This window comes from Leptonychotes weddellii, chromosome 12 (genome assembly GCF_054177405.1).
Source record: "Leptonychotes weddellii isolate Sample4059 chromosome 12, ASM5417740v2, whole genome shotgun sequence".
In the NCBI taxonomy this organism is placed as follows: domain Eukaryota; kingdom Metazoa; phylum Chordata; class Mammalia; order Carnivora; family Phocidae; genus Leptonychotes; species Leptonychotes weddellii.
Window position 1 is genome coordinate 15,732,472 of NC_138380.1, and position 20,708 is coordinate 15,753,179.

General features: G+C 36.6%; 1 protein-coding gene across 7 annotated transcripts in view; it reads left to right on the top strand.

Annotated features, from left to right (window-relative positions):
- The window catches only part of CNOT4 (CCR4-NOT transcription complex subunit 4), a 145,752-nt gene that overhangs the window by 59,196 nt on the left and 65,848 nt on the right, over positions 1-20,708 (top strand). For all 7 annotated transcript variants that reach the window (XM_081800040.1, XM_081800043.1, XM_081800042.1 and 4 more), the window contains 2 exons: positions 4,231-4,496; positions 15,992-16,189. In XM_081800040.1, the coding sequence (XP_081656166.1) occupies positions 4,323-4,496; positions 15,992-16,189 (372 nt within the window). In that variant the 5' untranslated portion in view covers positions 4,231-4,322. The remainder of the gene's footprint in view (positions 1-4,230; positions 4,497-15,991; positions 16,190-20,708) is intronic.

The window sequence follows — 20,708 nt, forward strand, 5'->3', positions numbered from 1 at the left end:
TTGCATGCCTTAGCATTTTTCAGATGAATAAATTGAGTCCTAGAGCTTTTGAGTGTCTTAACCAAGATCATATAGCTATTTAGTGGAGGGATGAGGCAGAAATCAGCTCTTTTACTTTGTATTCCAGTGTTCATTCTACCACATTAGACTTCTCTCCTACATTTTACCAGTTCTGTGATTACTTTGACAACAGGCTTGCATGGTGTCTCTCCATGGTATTAGAAGTGTACAAAATGCCCTCTCACTTGTTTTAACCATCTTAAGGGACTTCTTGCTGTTTTGTTTCCTTTCCTCCCTGTAAACTGGAAAATACATACTCTTGCAGACCCTTTAAAAAAATTTTTAAGGGCGCCTGGGTGGCTCAGTCGGTTAAGTGTCTGCATTCAGCTTGGGTCATGATCCCAGGGTCTTGAGATCGAGCCCGCATCGGGCTCCTTGCTCAGCGGGGAGCTTGCTTCTCCCTCTTCCTCTGCCTGCCACTCCCCCTGCTTGTGCTCTCTCTCTCTCTCTGTGTCAAATAAATAAATAAAATCTTTAAAAAAAAAATTTTTTTTTTTAGGGGCGCCTGGGTGGCTCAGTCGGTTAAGCGTCTGTCTTTGGCTCAGGTCACGATCCCAGGGTCCTGGGATGGAGCATCATGTCCTGCTCTCTGCTCAGCGGGGAGTCTGCTTCTTCCTCTCCCTCTGCCCCTCCCTCTGCTTGTGCGCTCTCTCTCTCTCTCTAATAAATAAAATCTTAAAAATGTTTTTTTTAAAAAAACAAGCAATCAAAAAGCAAAAATTCAATATGTCATCTTTTATTTATGGTAATTTACTTTTTGGAAAGCTTTTCAATTCATAAATCCCAACTGTTTACCTCCCAGCATCCCATAAATTACCTCACTAAAACTCAAGTAAGCTATTGGTTGTGGAAGTAATGTCATGCAATCAAAAGTACGTTAGAAGTGTAGATAGCACCTCTCAATTAGTTTCATGTTGGTGGAGACTATGTTTGAGTCTGTTTTTCCTGCAGGTATAGTTTGGGATATTCAAGTTGGAGGAGCTATTAGAAATCAGCTCTAATTTTAATATGTGAAGAAACTGATTTTATATATGAAGAAACTGATAGTAGCAAAATTGGGTCTGCAAACCGGGATTCTGGAATTGGTTATAAATACATACACCATGTCTTTAAAAAAATTTATTTTGAAGTAGTTGTAGCATCATAGGAAGATATTTTATTTTTCTTCTAATTATTAAAAGTCAGATTTATGGGACACCTGGGTGGCTCAGTTGGTTAAGCGTCTACCTTTGGCTCGGGTCATGATCCCAGGGTTCTGGGATCGAGTTCCACATCAGGCTCCTGGCTCAGCGGGGAGCCTGCTTTTCCCTCTGCCTGCCACTGTCCCTGCTTGTGCTCGCTCTCTGACATAATAAATAAATAAAATCTTAAAAAAAATAAAAGATTTAACTTAATTTTTCAAAAGATGAAAATAATTCATAAGGTTTGCCATTTGAAATACAAAAAGAATATTTTGTAACAAATCAGATAATACAGATTTTTATAAAATAAAATTTTGAAAATAAAATTAATTTGAAAAATAAAATCTCCTACTTACCTCCATTTTGTCTTTTTTGATAAGGTAACATTTTGGTGTATAACCTTTTATGTGCTTTATTTTCTTAGAGAAAACAAATCAAATATATATACATACAGGGTATATATATTTATGTGGAAATAATTGTCTATGTTAGTCTCCAGCTTGATTTATTTATTTATTTTTAAAGATTTATTTATTTGTCAGAGAGAGAGTGAGAGCACAAGCAGGGGGAGTGGCAGGCAGAGGGAGAAGCAGGCCCCCACTGAGCAGGGAGCCCAATTCGGGACTCGATCCCAGGACCCTGGGGTCATGACCTGAGCTGAAGGCAGATGCTTAACCAACTGAGCCACCCAGGCATCTCCAGCTTGATTTATTTTTTAATATATTTTTAAGATTTTATTTATTTATTTGAAAGAAGAGCGCAGTGGTGGGGGGTGCGGGGGAGGAGCAGAGGGAGAGGGCCAAGCGGACTCCGCACTAATTAGGGAGCCCATTGCAGGGCTCAATCCCACGACCTGGAGATGACAACCTGAGCCAAAATCAAGAATCAGATGCTTAACTGACTTAGCCACCCAGGCGCCCCTCCAGCTTGCTTTAAAAAGACAAACCAAAAACAAAAACCCAACAACTTTATAATAGACATCTTCTGATTCAAGACGTCCAGTTTATGGCTATAACATTATTTAGTTAATGATTTCCCAACTGATGGACAGTTACTTTGCAGTTTTCTGCTCTAGGAACAGTGCTGCCAAACAGAGCAAAGTACTTGGTCCACCGGTGTATTTATGTGGGATAGATTCTAAAGTGGTATAAAGGCATGGTTAACAGCACAGATTCAGGGGCTGAGACTTGCTGGAATGAATCCAGGCTGCACCACTTAAGAGCCAGGCAACTTAAGGCAAGGTACTTTTTGTGCTCTTATTTTCTCTGAAAGAAGAACTTAGATCAGTGATAATCTTTACTTTCTGGGGAGACTAACTTCTTTGATAAGCTAATGGGGAAAATATGCTCTCTCAACTATTTACTAACCAGAGAGGTTGATCATCTTTTCATATGTTGTAATTATTTGTAATTCTGTGAATTACTCGTCGTCTTCTGTTCTCATTTTGTTTGACTTAATTGCCTTTTTAAAATTGCTTTGTGAGATTTGTTTATATACTCTGGACCCTAACTCTTCATTATATATAGTGAATATATCCTTTACTCTGTTGCTTGCCTTTAATTTTGTGTTTTCTTCTTTCCACATTACTAAGTTGACCATATCTTTCTTTTTTTTTTAAAGATTTTTATTTATTTATTTGACAGAGAGAGACACAGCGAGAGAGGGAACACAAGCAGGGGGAGAGGGAGAGGGAGAAGCAGACTTCCCGCTGAGCAGGGAGCCCGATGCGGGGCTCGATCCCAGGACCCTGGGATCATGACCTGAGCCGAAGGCAGACGCTTAACGACTGAGCCACCCAGGCGCCCCTGACCATATCTTTCTATGTAGATCTGTCTTTAAAGTAGATAGACCAGAATTTTATTATTGCTTATAAACTGTTCTATCCTTACCATATTGACTTGTGAATGTCACTGTTACTAAATATTAAAATCTCATAAATTCATGGTTCTGTTTCTAGAGTATTTAGGTTCTTTAATCTTTTGTCTAGTTTTGTACCTGTCAAATTTAAAATTACTCTAGCTTTGTAACAGTTCAGTATCTGATAGCACAAATTCCCACATTTCCCCCCCTAGAAGTTTTAAAGCAGTTTGTATGCATTTACTCTTTCTTATAAACTTTAGTATCAGTTTTTTGAATTATGTTAAAAAAAAAAACCTGTTATTTTGATAGAGATTGCATTGACTTATATTTTGGAGGCTAAAATAGTGATTTCAACATAATGTTATAATTTACCATTGACTTTACTAAATTGTTACATAAAGATTTTCAACTCCCCATAATCTAAAATAAATTATTTAATTTTTCAAAACACTTTGGAGTATGGAATCTTTTTGGTTACTTCCCCCTTCCTTTTTTTGTAGGATTTTGTACCATTACCGTAGAAATACTTTTTTTGTTTTATATGTGCTTATTTTACCAGAAGTTTTCACTGGCATAATAATACGTATTTGATTGTGAACCATTGGGTTCTATGGCATATTTTTTCAGTTCTAGTCTTTTTCTGTGGTAAAGGTTTGATATTAACATGTAATTATAGATGACTGAAGCCTTTTCTATTTCATTAGGTTTATTTTGTAAACACATTTATTTTCTGACACATTTTAGAATTCTGTAATACTCCTTTAGTTATATGGCAGCATTACTAGCTTTTAGGTCAAAGATGAGACAGTGTAGAGTGTGTTTTAAGGCTGTATGTTATTTATTTCCCTAAAATGTGCTATGATTAGGTACTAGGTTAGTATTAAATGTTTTATGTAGAAAGGCGGAAGTTCTTTCGTCTTTCTCTTGAATCCAAAAGATCAGTAATGCTAGACTTTTTATTTTGACATTCAAAACAACTTCAGAATTCTATTCTGAAATCTCATCTGAGATGATAGCAAAATTTGTTTGATTAATGTTTTAACAAATTTTTTGTTAATATGGTTCCAGATGGTTGAAATGCCATTTTTTCCCCAGTAGTAAACAGTATACTTTGTTTCTTCTCATGCAGGTCTTTGAAGTTCTACAGTTTAGTTCTCAGTGCTGAACTTCCTTCTCCCTTAAGTTATTATAAACTTTTGCTGCTGTTTAATAAACGTGAAGATGTCTCGCAGTCCTGATGCGAAGGAAGACCCTGTGGAATGTCCTCTTTGCATGGAGCCCTTGGAGATAGATGATATCAACTTTTTTCCTTGCACCTGTGGCTATCAGATTTGCCGATTTTGTTGGCATCGAATTCGCACTGATGAAAATGGGCTTTGTCCTGCATGTAGAAAGGTAAATACTCCAAAGTAACTTTGTGTACAGTTTTTTTGCCCCATGCATATGAGTAAGTAGATTTAAAAGAATCTACAAACCTCAGGTGATTTTATGTGTAACATTATATTTTTAAGGTAATAATGGAAGTAGAAAAACACTATATGATCTTGGTAAAGTCATATAACCTCTCTGGTTAACCTTTAGCTTTCTAATCTGGAGAAATTCATAAGATCAGTGGTGCTGGGTATTTAAGAGAAATAGGAGTAGAGAGGCTGTGGATTTAGATAGGATGGTATGAAATTGGAAAAACACATTCAGCTGGGAGGAAATTCACTTTAATTTTCTAGTACAAAATAGGGGAAAAGTTTTGACATTTACTAAAAGAGGTTATGGGTTAAAATGACGGAAATCCTGCTTCAGAAGGTAATGGTTACTCATTTGTTGAGTCTTTACAATAACTCCAGGCTGTAATGCTATCCCCAATGTACATTGAAACTAGGCCTTTCAAGTAACTTGTCCACAGGCATCAGCTAGTGGATAGTATGTTTGGGATTCAAATATAAATCTTTTGAGTCTTTTCTAGCTCTAAATAGTTCTATGATTTTTAATATTCCTGGGTCTCGTTTAAATAAGCATCTACATATCTATAATATCTATATCTATATATCTATAATTATATGTAATCTATAATTACATATCTATAATATGTAATAGATATTTATAATATATATATAATATATCTTTTTGTATAGTTAATGTATTTTAGGGATATGAATGAAAAGCAAAGGAAAACCTTAATACTAGCTTTGGTCAAAATTTGTAATAAATTTGTGTTAGTGGATTTTAAGCATTCAGTCATATTTTAAAAAGTGGTTCCTGGTCATTCCACAAGAAGACAATTGTATTGAACTGTTCTGTTGAAAGTGGTAATTTTTAGTATAGCCCAAGACTATAAAGCTTGTGATGTCATTTGACTTCTCAACTTTATCTCTTTTTTTCTTTGGGTGTGCTATGAAAAGAAATCTTAATAAAAAGACCACTTGTTAAATAGTCATTAGAGAAAAATCAATTATTTGGGGAAATGGCAGAAAAATTCACTTCACTTTTAGGGGATTACCTAGAATCACTTTAAATTCTTAGAAAGTAGAGAAAAAAGTAGAAAAATTTTAAGGATAAAGCAAAATAATTTTAGCAGAGCTGGTTATCAATAAAAGTGTGCCTTTCTGGGAGGATAAGCAAGTGTGAAGAATCGGAAAAACAGTAGGCCATTGGGATCAATTTAAACAAAGAAGCATTAGTTCAAACATACTCAGGATAAGGCTGCTGAGAAAAGGTAAGAGTAGTGGTGCTTTTAAAAAAGATCCTAAGGAAAGTATCTGTGTGGTTGCCTGAGTGTTGCACTGGAGCAAGACATGGGTCCAGCCTAACTTTTATACCATGTAGCAGAGACAGATGCTCTCTAGCTGCAACACTGATTATAAATTTGGGTCAGAGCCTTAAGGTGGATGGAGATACCCTGGAGGAACTAAGACCTCCTGTGCTCAGAAGATGAATTATTGATATACTCTGTCCACCAGTTTGTCCTCCTTGCAGTCACAAAAGAGCATCCTGCAGTAAACAGAAATAGCATTTATAGGCTGGTTGACAGAGTTCTTACATGTAAAAATGTGTAAGAACCAAGAATTAACAGACATTTCAGGAATACCAACATCAGTACCAAAAATCAGTAAATAAAAGAACCTAACATAAGTAAGCAAACAGAAACATTTAAAAGGTCATTGGTGCTTCTCAAACAAATAAAAGAGAATGGCATATCTATATAGAATGAACATTTTTTAAAGAGCAGATTAGAGATCTTGCAAATGACTAATCTTACGGGTGGGCTGAAGAACGAATGAACAAAGTTTAAGAACAAATTAATAAGTTGGAAGATTTTGCTGAGTATTTTTTTTTTTCCGCATATAGTACAAAAATATTTTAAAAAAGCATGAAAGAGAAGTTAAGCAGCATAAAAGATCTGATTCTAATCTGCTAAGAGAATTTACAGAAGCAGTGAAATAAGAATGGGTGGGAAGGAATAAAGAACCACTAGAAGGAAATTTCATGTGAAAAGCAGTTGTCCTTGGGCTGTGTGAGTAGGAGACAAGATAACTGAAAAATATCAACATCTATTAATAGAATTGTAAAATTTTAGAGTATCTAGAATAAAGACAAAGTTCTCAAAGCTTATGGGAGAAAAATGCATAGACTACAAAGGAACAAGAATAAAACTGATACTGGTGTTTTTGTTCTATAACGATGGAAAAGAAAATAATTGAGAAATTTGTTTTTCCAAATTTTTGAGGGTAAATGACTTGAGGAATTCTCAATTTCATTCACATGTAAAAGCATAATAAAATATTTTCCAGACATAAAAAGATTCATAAGGTTTAATATCCACTATACAGGACAAGTAGAAGAGTTGGTGAGTGTGTAAGGGAAGTAGAGTGGCCATTGACTGAGATGGGGAAGACCTCAGTAGGGACAGGTTTTTGAGAAGATCAGGAACTCAATTTTAGACATGTTAAGTTTGAGATTCCTATTAGAAATCTAAATGGAGAAATTGGTTAGGTGAATATTCAAATTTGGTTCTGGTATGGAAATATAAATTTGAGAGTTATATAACATATACAATGTTATTTATAAAGTAATACTGGATGAGATCACAAGAGCGGGTCAATAGAAAAGATGATTGTCTAAGGATGGGCACCAAAGCTCTCCAACATTTATAGAAAGAAAAAAATCTATATTAAATAATTATGAGACAACCTCCTTTAGGGTTTCTAAGTTACAATCTTTAGCTGCGGTCTTTACTGTTAAGTCAGACTGGGAGGATTTTTTTTGTTTTCTTGTTGACTTAATATAACTACAACTGCTAGAACTTCTGCTTGGTCTGTGACTACTCGACCTTGCTCCTGCTTGTCTCATGGCTGTTGTGGGTCATAGACAGTAGATGGTGCTGACCACACAGAGTCTTGGCTTAGCCTTGCCAGAGAATGTGCTGAGCACACTTAGCACATGTAGTTATGAAGCTGCCTGTCTTAGTCAGGGACCAGCAAATCTTTACATCTCTGGAGACCAGCCTCAGTGGTTGTGTTAACACAGGAGGACCTCAAGTGTTGCCCGATGCCTGGAGAAGGCCATGAAGCTGCCATCTACACATAGCCCAGCCCTGCTGGAAGATGGCCTGTAGAGGCCACTCTGAAATGGCAAATCAAGATGATTTAAGTAAACTTGGAGATGCAGGTGGGGAGTTGGTTGAAGCCAGCCCTGGTTGGGGTGCACAAATGACACCTGCTTGTTTACGTAAAGGGCCTCTTTGCTTTAGTGTTTTGAGAAGCAGAGAGTGGGCAGGTTTTACAAACCAAGAGAGTTTAATGTTTCTCTTTGGTCCTAGTTGCCATGCCTAAAAGGATCAAAAAGACCTTCCGTGTTTCCCTAAACTAAGGCATAGGCTACCTGGTCATTCCTTAGACTGTCTTTGTATGTTCTTTTAGTGCAGCATTTCTGAGAAAAATACCTGGTGGAGACAGCAGATGTGGGAACACAGGTAGTGTACTGATGTAGCATCATACAATGTTGACTCATGTGGAAGCCAGACAGGCCAAAGAGATGAAAACTCTGACAAAGTTACTGTTATTTTCATCTCAGAAGTAACAGAGGATATTGCATTCATGAAACAAGAACAGGGTAGTCTAAAAAAAATTCAGTGAAGGATAAACACTGTTAATAATAATTAAAATATAGCAGAAATAACAAGGAAAGAGTTGGGAGATGAATTTGAGAAAATTTCTTAAAAAGTAGTGCAAAAAGACAAAGGAGATATTCTTATTTGATAAATATTCTTATTTGAGAGAAGAGATAACTTTATTTGAGGATCAATCCAGAAGGTCAAATACTAAATAAGTTAGTGTTCTAGAAATAGACCACAGTAATATAGAAGGAAAGTTATTTCAGAAATATGATTGAAGACTATTCCCAAGACCAAAGGATATATTTCCAGATTAAAAAGGCCTATTGAGTGCCAGGCACAAACTATTTTTAAACAGAAAACGGAAAACAAAGAAGTTCTACAAGCTTCCAAAGAGGAAAAAAGTAGGCTACAAATGAAGATCAGGCATCGGAATCATTTCAGAATTCTCAAAAGCAAGACTTGAAGCTTGAAGATATTTCGGAAGGAAATTTATTTTCATCCTGGAACTCCATATCTTCCTGTTAAGTGTGAAGGTACATGAAAAGACCTTTTCAGACGTGAAAGATCTCGAATTTTTTTTTTATGTTCCGTGCATTCTCTCTCAGGAATCTACTGCAGAATATGCCCCTCACATGAAGGAATGAAGAAAAGAGAATACATGGGATAAAGGAAAGAGGTGACCAAGTACGGGAGTGATACAATGGGATTCCTAAGATGATGGGAAAGAGGACAACCAGTACAGAATGTGGCAGATCAGAAAGTTGCAAGAGAAGGGTTTCTACAAAAAGATAAAATTGAGAGAATACTTGGTGTTTTAAAAGAGAATTGTGGGGGCGCCTGGGTGGCTCAGTTGGTTAAGCGACTGCCTTCGGCTCAGGTCATGATCCTGGAGTCCCTGCATCGAGTCCCGCATCGGGCTCCCTGCTCGGCAGGGAGCCTGCTTCTCCCTCTGACCCTCCCCCCTCTCATGTGCTCTCTCTCTCTCATTCTCTCTGTCTCAAATAAATAAAAATAAAAATAAAATAAAATAAAAGAGAATTGTGTTGTGAGGCCATTTCAACATTTGGAGGAGATTTGATGGTTTAATCTAATCAGACAGTTAACTCTAGGGGAAACAAAAAGCTGTACAAGAAAAGTAATCATATTATGCTGCAATGGCTCAGATATGTTGTAGGGGTTGAGATTTTTTTTCCCCCCATACAGATATATTGTTACAGCATCATTTGTAGAAAAGACTATTTCTTCACTGTTGAATGGTTTTCAACTCTTTCTTAAAAATCAGTTGCTCATAAATGTGTAAGTTCATTTCTGTTATCTGCAGACGATTGTTTCTATCCTTATGCCAATACCATACTGTCTTGACTACTCTAAGTCTTCAAATCGGGTATGATAGACCTTTCAATTTTGTTATCCTTTATAGAATTTATTTTGGGCATCTAAGACCTTAGCATTTCCACATAAGTTTTTTAATTAGTTTGTAATTTTGTACAAAAAACCTACTGGGCTTTTGATTGAACTTGAATAAACAGGTCAATTTGAGGAAAAATGACATCTTGAAAATGTTGGCTCATCTAGTTCTTAAATAAGGTTTATCTTTCCAGTTTCCTAGGTTTTAAACATTTATAAAACCATGTTCTGTAGTTTTCAGCATATGGAGTAGTATAGCATGATTTGTTATATTTATCTGTAACTATTTTATGTTTTATGAGCTTCAGCATGTGGTATTTTAAAAATTCCATTTTCCAGTTCATACATAGAATAATTGATTTTGTTAAATAGATTCCTTAGGCTTTTCTACATAGATGATCATGTCTTCTGTGAATAAAGGCAGTTTTACTTCTTCTTTTCCATCCTTTATGTTTTTAAATTATTTTTCTTGCCTTATTGCACTGGGTAAGCCCTCCAGTAGAACATTGGAATAAAGTGCTAAGAACAATTATCTTTGTTCCCAGTTTCAGTGGGAAGCATTGAGTATTTCACAGTAAGTATGTTCCTGGCTGTGAGTTTTTTGTAGATGGTTTTTTATCAGGTTGAGGACGTTTTCTTTGCTTATTGAGAGTTTTTATCACGAGTGGGGGTTGCATTTTGTCAAATGCCTTTTCTGTTTCTTTTGAAATCATCATGTGTTTTCTCCTTCATTCTGTTGAAATGGTGATTTAGGTTGATTGATTTTTGAATCAACCTTCCCTTCCAAGGATAAACCTCATTTGATGATAATAAATTACCCTTTTTCTTTTCAATTTGCTAATATTTTCAGAAAGGTTTTTATGTCTGTGTCATTAGAGGTATTTATCTGTGGCTTTATTTATATTGTTTTTAGATTTGGTATCAAAGTAATACTCGCTTCATAAAATGGGTTAGGAAATGTTTCCTTGTCCTCTATATTCTGAAAAAGTTTGCATGTGATTGGTATCACTTCTTTTTTATTTCCTCCCCAAATTCATTATTGACCTGGACTCTATCAGAATGTCTTTATTGGAGAGCAGCCTATGGGAACTAGCTATCACAGGATTCCTCTATGTAGATTTCTGGAATTCTTTTTGGACTAGTTCCTGCTTTGTGATATTTTGCCCCATAAATTTAAGTTGCCTCAGCCTCTTCAGGTTTTGATCACTTTCCCCTCTGCTCAGTGTGATTGTTGGACCCAGCCAGTGTCCAGTAAGTGTTGGAAGAGCAGAAAGCTAGGATGTTTTCACTCATGGTTTTCATCTGTCTCATTTCTTTTCTCTCGGTAGTCACGGATTTGCTGTTCATTACCTATATTGTTTGATGTCTGAAAACAGTTGCTTCATATATTTTGTCTTATTTTCTAGTTGTTTATGCTAGTAGGCCTGGTCTGTTACTATCTCCTCTGTCATGGCTGAAGGTAGAAATGTATAAGTAACATTTGAACTTTATAATAATGTAATTGTGAATGTTGACCTAACCAAAATTAGGGTGGAAGGTTAGAAGGTAGACGTGGGATATATAGTTAGGCTGGGTGAAAGAAAGCTTTATTGTCAATTTGTTGTATGATGTGATAATATGTAGAACTGAAAAAGCAAGAAGTAGCCATACAAGCATCTTATTTAATGATGTGATAGTAAATGACAAAATAATGATCTAAAAGAGTCTAACAGGATTATTTCTAGGGAGAGGCAACTGGGTCAGGGAAAGAAGAAAATGAGAGATTATTCTTTTCCCCAGTAAACCTTGTAGAACTGTTTGACTTAGGAACATATACAGAAAATTATCAGTGAAACTAGGGAAATCATAGGAAAGAAGGTATAATAGTACTGGTATTAGTCATAATCAAATTTAAGATCAAACACATTTTAAAAGAGAAAAGAGGAATTTTTTAATTGCTATATGTCCATAGAATCATGGAATTTTATTTACTTAACAGTAGCTCTTTGAAGTGTATTGAGCTGATATAAATACCAGGAGAAACTATATCCATATCCATAATGGAGAGAAGTCCAACTTCTATATTTTAGAGTTTGATAGATGAAATAGACCCAAAAAAAGGAAATGGAAAAAAAATTTTTTTTGAAGATTTTATTTATTTGTCAGAGAGAGAGCACAAGTAGGGAGGGCGGCAGGCAGAGGGAGAAGCAGGCTCCCTGCTGAGCAAGGAGCCCGATGTGGGACTCGATCCCAGGACCCTGGGATCATGACCTGACCTGAAGGCAGATGCTTAACCGACTGAGCCACCCAGGCATCCCAGGAAATGGAAAATTTGAATAACACAGTTAGCAAGCATGTGTGTGCTTGTACATGCACACAACTTTGTACAAATTAATATAAAAATTTTTTTAAATTTGTTTATTTATAATCTCTACACCCAACGTGGGGCTCAAACTCATGACCCCAAGATCAGAAATTGTGTTCTTTTCCAACTGAGTCAGCCAGGCAGCCCAAATTAGTACAAAACTTTAAAATACAAGTGCAGTGAGCATAAAAATTGACTTGTTAGGCTACAGTGGAAATATTAACCAGTTCCAAAAAGAACTCAGTTGGGTATATCTTTTTATTTATCCTGCTTAGGATTTGTAGGGCTGCTTAAATCTGTCTTGGTGAATTTCATTAGTTCTGGGAGAAAAAAATCAGCTATCATCTCTTCAGATACAGACTTTATTCTCTTTCCTCTCCTTCTGGGACTCTGATTACATATTTTTCAGATTCATTTTCACTGCTCTTCATGTCTCCTAATCTCATTTCTGTTTGTTTGTTTTTTTTTCTTAATGCATTAATGGATGATTTCTTCTGATCTTTCTTTTTGTGTTTGAATTTTTTTTTTTAGGTCTGGTCTTTTGCTAGATATAAATATGTGTATTGAGTTTTAACATTTTGCCTTTCTAGAAGTAATGTTTGTTATCTTTTCATGCTTGATATATTTTAAATACAATTTTGTACCCTGCACCTACTTTCAGGTTTATCATATATTTGAGGTTTTTTTGTTTTGTTTTGTTTTTTGGCAGCAGATCATATATTTGTTTAAACAGATAAGCGTTACTGTTTTTAAATCTGTGTCAGATAATTCCAGTAGCTAAAGTCTGTGAGGAATGTTTCTCCTGGTTGTTCATGTTGTTTTATTTCTTTATGTGCTTGGTTTTATATCTGTGCCTGCTTCTTGGTTGTTGTCCCTGAATTATTTGTAGAGTTGTCCAGGGCCTAACGTATTTTTGCCCTCCTCTAGAGAAACTTTCATTTGTCTTCTGCTGGATCCTATAAACAGTGACGTTAGAGGTGCCTCAAGCATAATGGGCGCTGGTGGGGACAAGTATAAAGGTCTAAGGTCCCTAGGATGCAAATTTTCCGTAAGGTTGGTTTCAGCAACTTCTTCAGGATGTTTTTCTTCTATCCCTATTTTTCTTGTTCTGACCTGTCTGTAGTTTGTTCTTATCCTGAGACTGAAAGAGTCTTTTGGGGGACGGGCTGGGTCTCAGCTTAAGTTCTTTTGAGTTCCCCAAAGACTCTTCACCTTGGGCTAGCCCTGGGCTTTGAATGCTGACCCTCCCTCCCCATTTGTTGTTACAAAGATTTACACTTACCTCTCTGGATTTTGACTTTTATACAGAAGTTGGCTTGGGACTTCCCCACTGCAGATCATTACTGTTTCTAAGATATTGGTTAAAAAACAAAACTTTATATAGTATTTTTCATTGTTTCTAGGAGGAGGAAAAGTTAAGGCTGTGAATGCATTTATTGGAAAACAAAGAACAAAAAATAAATTAGCTTATTTCTAGGTTAAGAAACCAAAAAAAGAGTAGTAAACGTGACAGTAGAAGCAGGGATTAAGCAGAATTTGGTGAAATAGAAAAAAAGTAGTATTTCAATAAAAGTTAGAGCTGGTTCTCTGAAAGACAATAAAATAATCAAACTCTTGGCAAGTCTGATTGGAAAATAAAGAGAAAAAACATAAAAGATACATTAGAAATAAAAGTGGGACTATAACTACACACATGAAAAAAATTAAGTGATTACACTAGAGTCTATAAACCATCATAATTAATAGTTTGGCAATTTATCGTCATATTAACACTATTAAAAATATTTTACACATTAAAAGTGCCATATGCCACAGGTGCCATATTTTGCATTAGTTTGATATATAACACACAATAATATATTTAAAGAAAAATTTCATGCTTGTACATTTTCATTTGACGCTGTATTCCTAGAAAATTAAGTTTAGTATACATGTTTCAGTCAAAAAGTAAACCATGTGTATTTTTTGTATCCCATTTTTAGTCTTTCTCCCTTGCTTATCTCTTTGTACTGGCTTATTAATGTTGTGTCATTGGGTTTGTGGAGTAGGTATTTCTGGTGGTGTGTGTGCTGGAGCAGCTGTCAGGGAGTGCATGCCTTTCCAACTTTTTCTGGAGCCTTGAAAAGTTAAGATTTTTTTAAAAGAAAAATTAACCATGCTAAATTCTCTGTTCTAGAGAGTAGCTTGGTGTTCATTTGGCAAATATTTATTGAGCGCCTAAAATGTGTACTTCTAGCTTCATATTTCATCCTGGAGAAAGACTTCAGATCACGCAAAAGTCACACAAGTTACCAAGTCAGCTGTTTTATATGCCTCCTACTCACAAGTCAGTTCCAGTATGCCAAATAGGACCAATTAGCTGGAAGATTCAGATTTTTATTTCATTATTTTTATTCAGATTTTTAAATGTGGAAATCAAATGGTATGGGTGCTTGCGTCTTCCAGGACCACTAAGAGTTATGTCTGAAAATTTAAGAACGGGATTTTGGGAGACCTTATGATATTACCAGTAGAAGCTGAGGAACATAAAGAGAAGTCTCACTTTCTTAATGGCCTTCAGCATTAATCTGAGTGTGTTGACAAATTCGATGGTTTTTATTTTTGTATTTTACTTACGTATGAAAAGATGAAAGTACCTTTAAGTTAAAAGCATAGCAAGATTTCAGGCTTTTGAATACCATCTCCACTCTACCTTGTTCCTACTTTTTTTCTTGATGACATCATTTCTGTTAGTCCCTACTCCTATATTCTTATAGGCACAATTTCCTGTTTCTGGGATCTCTTCATATCCACTTAGATATGATCTTTCATTCATTATTAACTATTTATGTTTTAGGCGGGGAAGGGCACAGGGAGAGAGAGAATCTTAAGCAGGCTCTACACCCAGCACGGAGCCCGATGTAGGGCTCGATTTCACAACCCTGAGATCATGACCTGAGCTGAAATCAAGAGTCGAACATTTAGCCGACAGAGCCACCCAGGCGTCCCTATTTTTTGATTAGTAGTAATAATAAGTGACTTATTGAATGCTTATGTGTAGGGCACAGTTTTAATCACTTCATAAATGTATATCTCTTCTAACTCTTACAGAAACCCTCTTAATAAAGTACCGTGATTCCTATTTTATAGGAGAGATGACTGAGGCAGGCAAGTCACATAACTTATGGCCAAGGTCTCTCAGATAGTAGAGAGGAGCCAAGATTTAAAGCCAGGCAATGTGATTCCATAGCTCTTATTCAGGCCACCAGTAGCCCTGGCATTAGCAGGAGGAATAAAAGCAATATTGTAATGACAAAGGGAAAAAAATTACAACAGTGTAATTGCTAGTATTTATTGAGGGATTACTGTGTGCTGTTCATGATAATAATGGCTTTATGAGAGTTACTTTACTTTTACCATTATGCCTCACCCTTTAAGATCATTTTCATCTTACTATTGAGGATACTGAGGCATAGAGTTTCACTAACTTGCTTAAGTCCACATGGCTAGTAAATGTTGGAAACTAAAGTCAAACTCCTGAGCCAGAGTATCTGTGGATTGTTGTTTATTTGCCCATTTATGTTCCTTTTAGATTGACAATGAATTAAATAATAAGTACTTCATTAATATTCTAGCACATAGTAGGTTTTCATTAAATATTTGTGGATTGTAATATATAAACCTATGTTTAGATGAGATAAGTTATACTCTTTGCCTCTTACACAGCACCCTGGAAGCTTTTTTTCCTGTCAACTCTGCTAGACGCTATAGGGAATACCACGGTTGTATTTTTTTTTATTACAGAACCTTTGGTGGTGTTTTAAGTTTTAGTGTTAAAAGTAGTCTGTGCTAAGCTCTAAAAAAAAGTAAGTATTTTAAAAACTTTTATCTTAAATTTATTAAATAATATTTTAAGCAATTAAAAGATTTAGGAAAAGGGAGATGTAACAAATAACCACATACCTGTCATCCAGAATGATAATTGGTTTTCATATAGCTTATTTCTTTCCTTATTTAATGCTAACTTCTATGTTTGTTTTGTGCTTAAAGCCATATCCAGAAGACCCAGCAGTTTATAAACCACTCTCCCAGGAAGAATTGCAAAGGATAAAGAATGAGAAAAAACAGAAACAGAATGAGAGAAAACAGAAAATATCAGAAAACCGCAAACATTTGGCTAGTGTACGTGTTGTACAAAAAAACCTCGTCTTTGTTGTAGGTCTGTCTCAGCGCCTAGCAGACCCAGAGGTAAGTCCTCTTCTGTTTTCTTTCTCAACTTGACATTTTTTTCTTTCTTGCCTATCTTATTTGGAAATAACAGCTGACCTTGCCTATTTGCAGGATTCCCCTGAAATTATTAAAACTTAGGAGAGAATGGGAAATGATTTTTTAATTATCTCTAAGAATCCAATGATCAGTTGTGATCAGAGTGTCTTAATCTTTCTTGGCCTCATTTTCTTCAGTTGTAAAACGAGGCAGTTGAACTAGATCTCTGAAATCTCCTTTAGTGCTAATAATCTGTGAAAGTTGGATAATTTGCTATTCAGGCTAACATGTGACATGACTACTCGGTTTCTTTCCTCTTTTCTGTAGCTATATAAGGATCACAGTGGACATGCAGTTACATGAACCCACTAGAGATCTGTATTTTTTTTAATCCTGTCCACATAGTGATTCTTGGTTATTGAACAGTTACATTTTAAGCCAATTTTGGGGAAAGAATTGGATGAAGGAAAATAATGGACCAGGTTCTTTGTCATTTGTTTGGAGGCAGGGGAGGCCTTAATCCTTTTGTTCATTACCTCTTTTTTCTCCTTTCACCACCTGCGTTGAAGAGTAATGTTGAGCTTATAACTTTCCCTGATACCCTTGGATGGTCATCTGCTAATTTTCAGTTTCTGATGTATTAGGAGGTGCTGACTAGATTGATGGGAGAGCAGGTAGAAGCTGATTGACAGCCAGAGTGTTTGCTTCAGTAGGAGAGAGTTGGATTTGGGGGTCTACCAAAAGTATTCCTTGAGAAGGGTTTGGAGTAATGCTCATCATCATGGTACCCATAAGAGGGAGGATTATAGTGAATATGCTTAGGGAGGTGGGAATCTTCAGACTTGGCTAAGTGGGCAAAGGTCCCAGTGGAAGGAAACTTAAGGAGTCTAAAAATTGATTTTTGTAAAAATCAACTTAGAATAATACATATTTATTAATGATGAGTTTACTATGTCATTGAGGCTGTGAAGGGCTTCAGGATCAGTAGAAGAGAAAGTCAGGGAGACCTTACTAAGAACCCTTTATCATTGGTAATAAACACAGAAGCAACTCCAGAATTACTTGGACTTAAGTCCAGGGTTACTGGCATCAGTGGGCAGCATGAATCCTTCAGGAGACCAGGTTCTTTCCAAAGCCAAAGGGGGCTGATCTAGAGTTCTACAGGAAAAGACTTCAGTAAGAGCTGTTAAGGATGAGAGCTCATTTTAGGCCTATGGCTCAACCTCAGCAGCCAGTTCTTTCTTGTTTTTAATTCCTCAGGCAGGCAAAATCCCAGTTCCCCTGTGACCATTTTCTTGAACACCACTACAACTTTATACACCAGTCCTTCTGTCTTCCCCTTTCAAAACTCTGCCTTTTTTCTAATCAGAGGGTACTTCTTGCCTTTGCAAGTTTTTTGTTTTATCTGTCTCTATTTACTCCTACTAATCTTACTGATTAGAATCTACTTTGGCATTTTTTTTTTTAAAGATTTTATTTATTTATTTGAGAGAGAGAATGAGAGAGAGAGAGCACATGAGAGGGGGGAGGATCAGAGGGAGAAGCAGACCCCCTGCTAAGCAAGGAGCCCGATATGGGACTCGATCCCGGGACTCCAGGATCATGACCTGAGCCGAAGACAGTCGCTTAACCAACTGAGCCACCCAGGCGCCCCTACTTTGGCATTTCTGAAACTGCTATTCCAGTAAACTAATGGAACTTTTATTTTGATTTGACAACTCTTGGATATGCATGTACTTGATTTTGTTAATACATCCTGCCTGGATCCTGTCACCTATAGTACTGGAGGCATATGGGGAGCAACACCTGAAAGCTGGCTAAAATTAAGCCATAGTCTCAGTCTGGTGTTTGGATTATAGGTTTTCTACCTCCTCTTTAGATTCTGTGATTTGTTTTTATTTACTTACAGAGGTTTCTTATTTCCACTTCAAATGACATGACTCCAGTAACATTAATCTGAAGAACTATTACACAGAAAAAAAATTAATCGGTGGTATCTAGTGAGAGAGGGGTACTTTATCATGAATCTAAATGTGCCTTAAAAAAACACTCTACTTGTTTTATACTTTTGAAATCATTTTTGCCTGGTGAGAGGACAGTGAATTTTTTTAAACATTTATTTCTCTTGAAACTCTAGGAAGACCAAAGACCAGACCAGTCCTACCACTTCTAAATAATAATATAACAAATTCTCTTAATTTATTGTATAATCTTTTCAGTTTGGAAAACTTAAAGTTGGCTTTATTAGAAAACTTGGTTTCAAGTTGTTAGTGTAACTTTCAGGTCAAAGAAGATCTCTATTTACTTCTTTTTGGACGATGAACAATTTGATATTTGACTGAATTCCGATTAGCAAAACAGGAGAGTTTAGGGAAAATTCAAGCTTATTTTGAAAATGACTTTTGTGCATCAGAAAACTTAATACCAAGATTGATTGTCAAATGTATTCATTTATTGATCAATAAAAAAATTTTTTTAAAGGTTTTATTTATTTATTTATTTATTTTTAAAGATTTATTTATTTATTTGAGAGAGCGAGAATGAGAGAGAGAGAGAGAGCCAGAGGGAGAAGCAGGCTCCTCGCTGAGCAGGGAGCCCGATGCGGGACTCGATCCCGGGACTCCAGGATCATGACCTGAGCCGAAGGCAGTCGCTTAACCAACTGAGCCACCCAGGCGCCCTAAAGGTTTTATTTATTTAAGAGAGAGAGAGTGAGCACGAGTGGGGGAGGAGTAGAGGGAGAGGCACCTTGGGTTTCCGGGATCATGACCTGAGCCGAAGGCAGATGCTTAACCAACTGAGCCACCTAGGTTTCCCCAGAAAATCTATTTTAGAAGATCTGGTAGGTAGTTCGAGGCAGTGATTAGAGGTAATCATCTTCCAAATCCTAAAATTTCAGATTTGCTGGAACCTAATTCATTCATTTTATAAATTAACTCTTGAATACTTACCATGTTTTAGGTACTTTGATGTTGGAAATAAAATAATTTAGCTTGCCAGACTCATTCTCTACCCTTAACTGACTTACAGACTATTGGTAAGACAGGATTTAAGTCTTTTTTTTTTTTTTTAAAGATTTTATTTATTTATTTGAGAGAGACAGAGATAGCAACAGAGAACACAAGTGGGGAGTAGAGGGAGAAGCAGGCTCTCTGCTGAGCAGGGAGCCCAATGCAGGGCTCAGTCCCAGGACCCTGGGATCATGACCTGAGCCGAAGGCAGACACTTAATCAACTGAGCCACCCAGGCGCCCTAAATTTAAGTACTTATAAGTGTGCTGGGGATTTATAAACAGGGAAGTACAGAGTTTTTTGGGGAACATGTAACAGTGGGGAACTTGGCTAGTATAGAAATCCACAAAAAGCCTCCCAGAGGAAAGGATAAATTAAGAGTTACTAGAGATTGGCTAGGCAGCAAATAAGGACAGGAGTGTCTCAGGTATTTGGTGGTCCAAGAGAGCAGCTTGTTTGAGGAACTAAAAGACTTAAAAGACAGAACCATGATATTTTACAAATGAGAAATTGAAGCATAGGGAAGTTAAGTGACTTAGTTAAGTGACCTGGGATCACACAGCTACTTCATAGCAGAGCCAGGACTAGAAACCACACGCCTTCCCAACCGACCAGTTTTTTAAAGGTCCTATTCCAATATATTTTACACTGATGATTGGTCTGTTGTTCATCCATTCATCCTTCTGTCTGCTTACCAACTTTATTTTCTCTGTAGTATCCATGATCACTTGACTATGTTACCAAAGAATATATAGGAAGACATTTTAAACATTAGGCATGCCATTGGGCGTTTATAATTCTCTCACATGGCTTTTTGTATTCTTTAGTACTATTATTTTTGTTTTTGTTTTGTTTTTTTTAAAGATTTTATTTGTTTATTTGACAGAGAGACAGGAGAGAGGGAACACAGGCAGGGGGAGTGGGAGAGGGAGAAGCAGGCTTCCCGCTGAGCGGGGAGCCCAATGCGCAGCTCGATCCCAGGACCCTGGGATCATGACCTGAGCCGAAGGCAGATGCTTAACGACTGAGCCACCCAGGCGCCCTCTATATTACTATTAAAGGTGGCTCACTGTGAAGTAAATATATGATATTTTGAATATATGGACCATGTAGTGATATGCAGGGTGTTTTACCTACTCCCCATACTTCTTAATCACTAGAATACTGTTTTGCTAGTTGTATGTTTAGGTAGAATCTGGAGTATTTAACTTAATATAGAAAGTTTAAATTATTTGGGGGCGCCTGGGTGGCTCAGTCGTTAAGCATCTGCCTTCAGCTCAGGTCATGATACCGGGGGCCTGGGATCGAGCCCCTCATTGGGCTCCCTGCTCAGCGGGAAGCCTGCTTCTCCCTCTCCCACTCCCCCTGCTTGTGTTCCTGCTCTTGCTCTCTCTCTCTCTCTCAAATAAATAAAATCTTTAAAAAAAAAAAAAAGGGTTTAAATTATTTGAATTTCCCTTGCCTGGGCAGGCCATTTCTTATCAGCCATA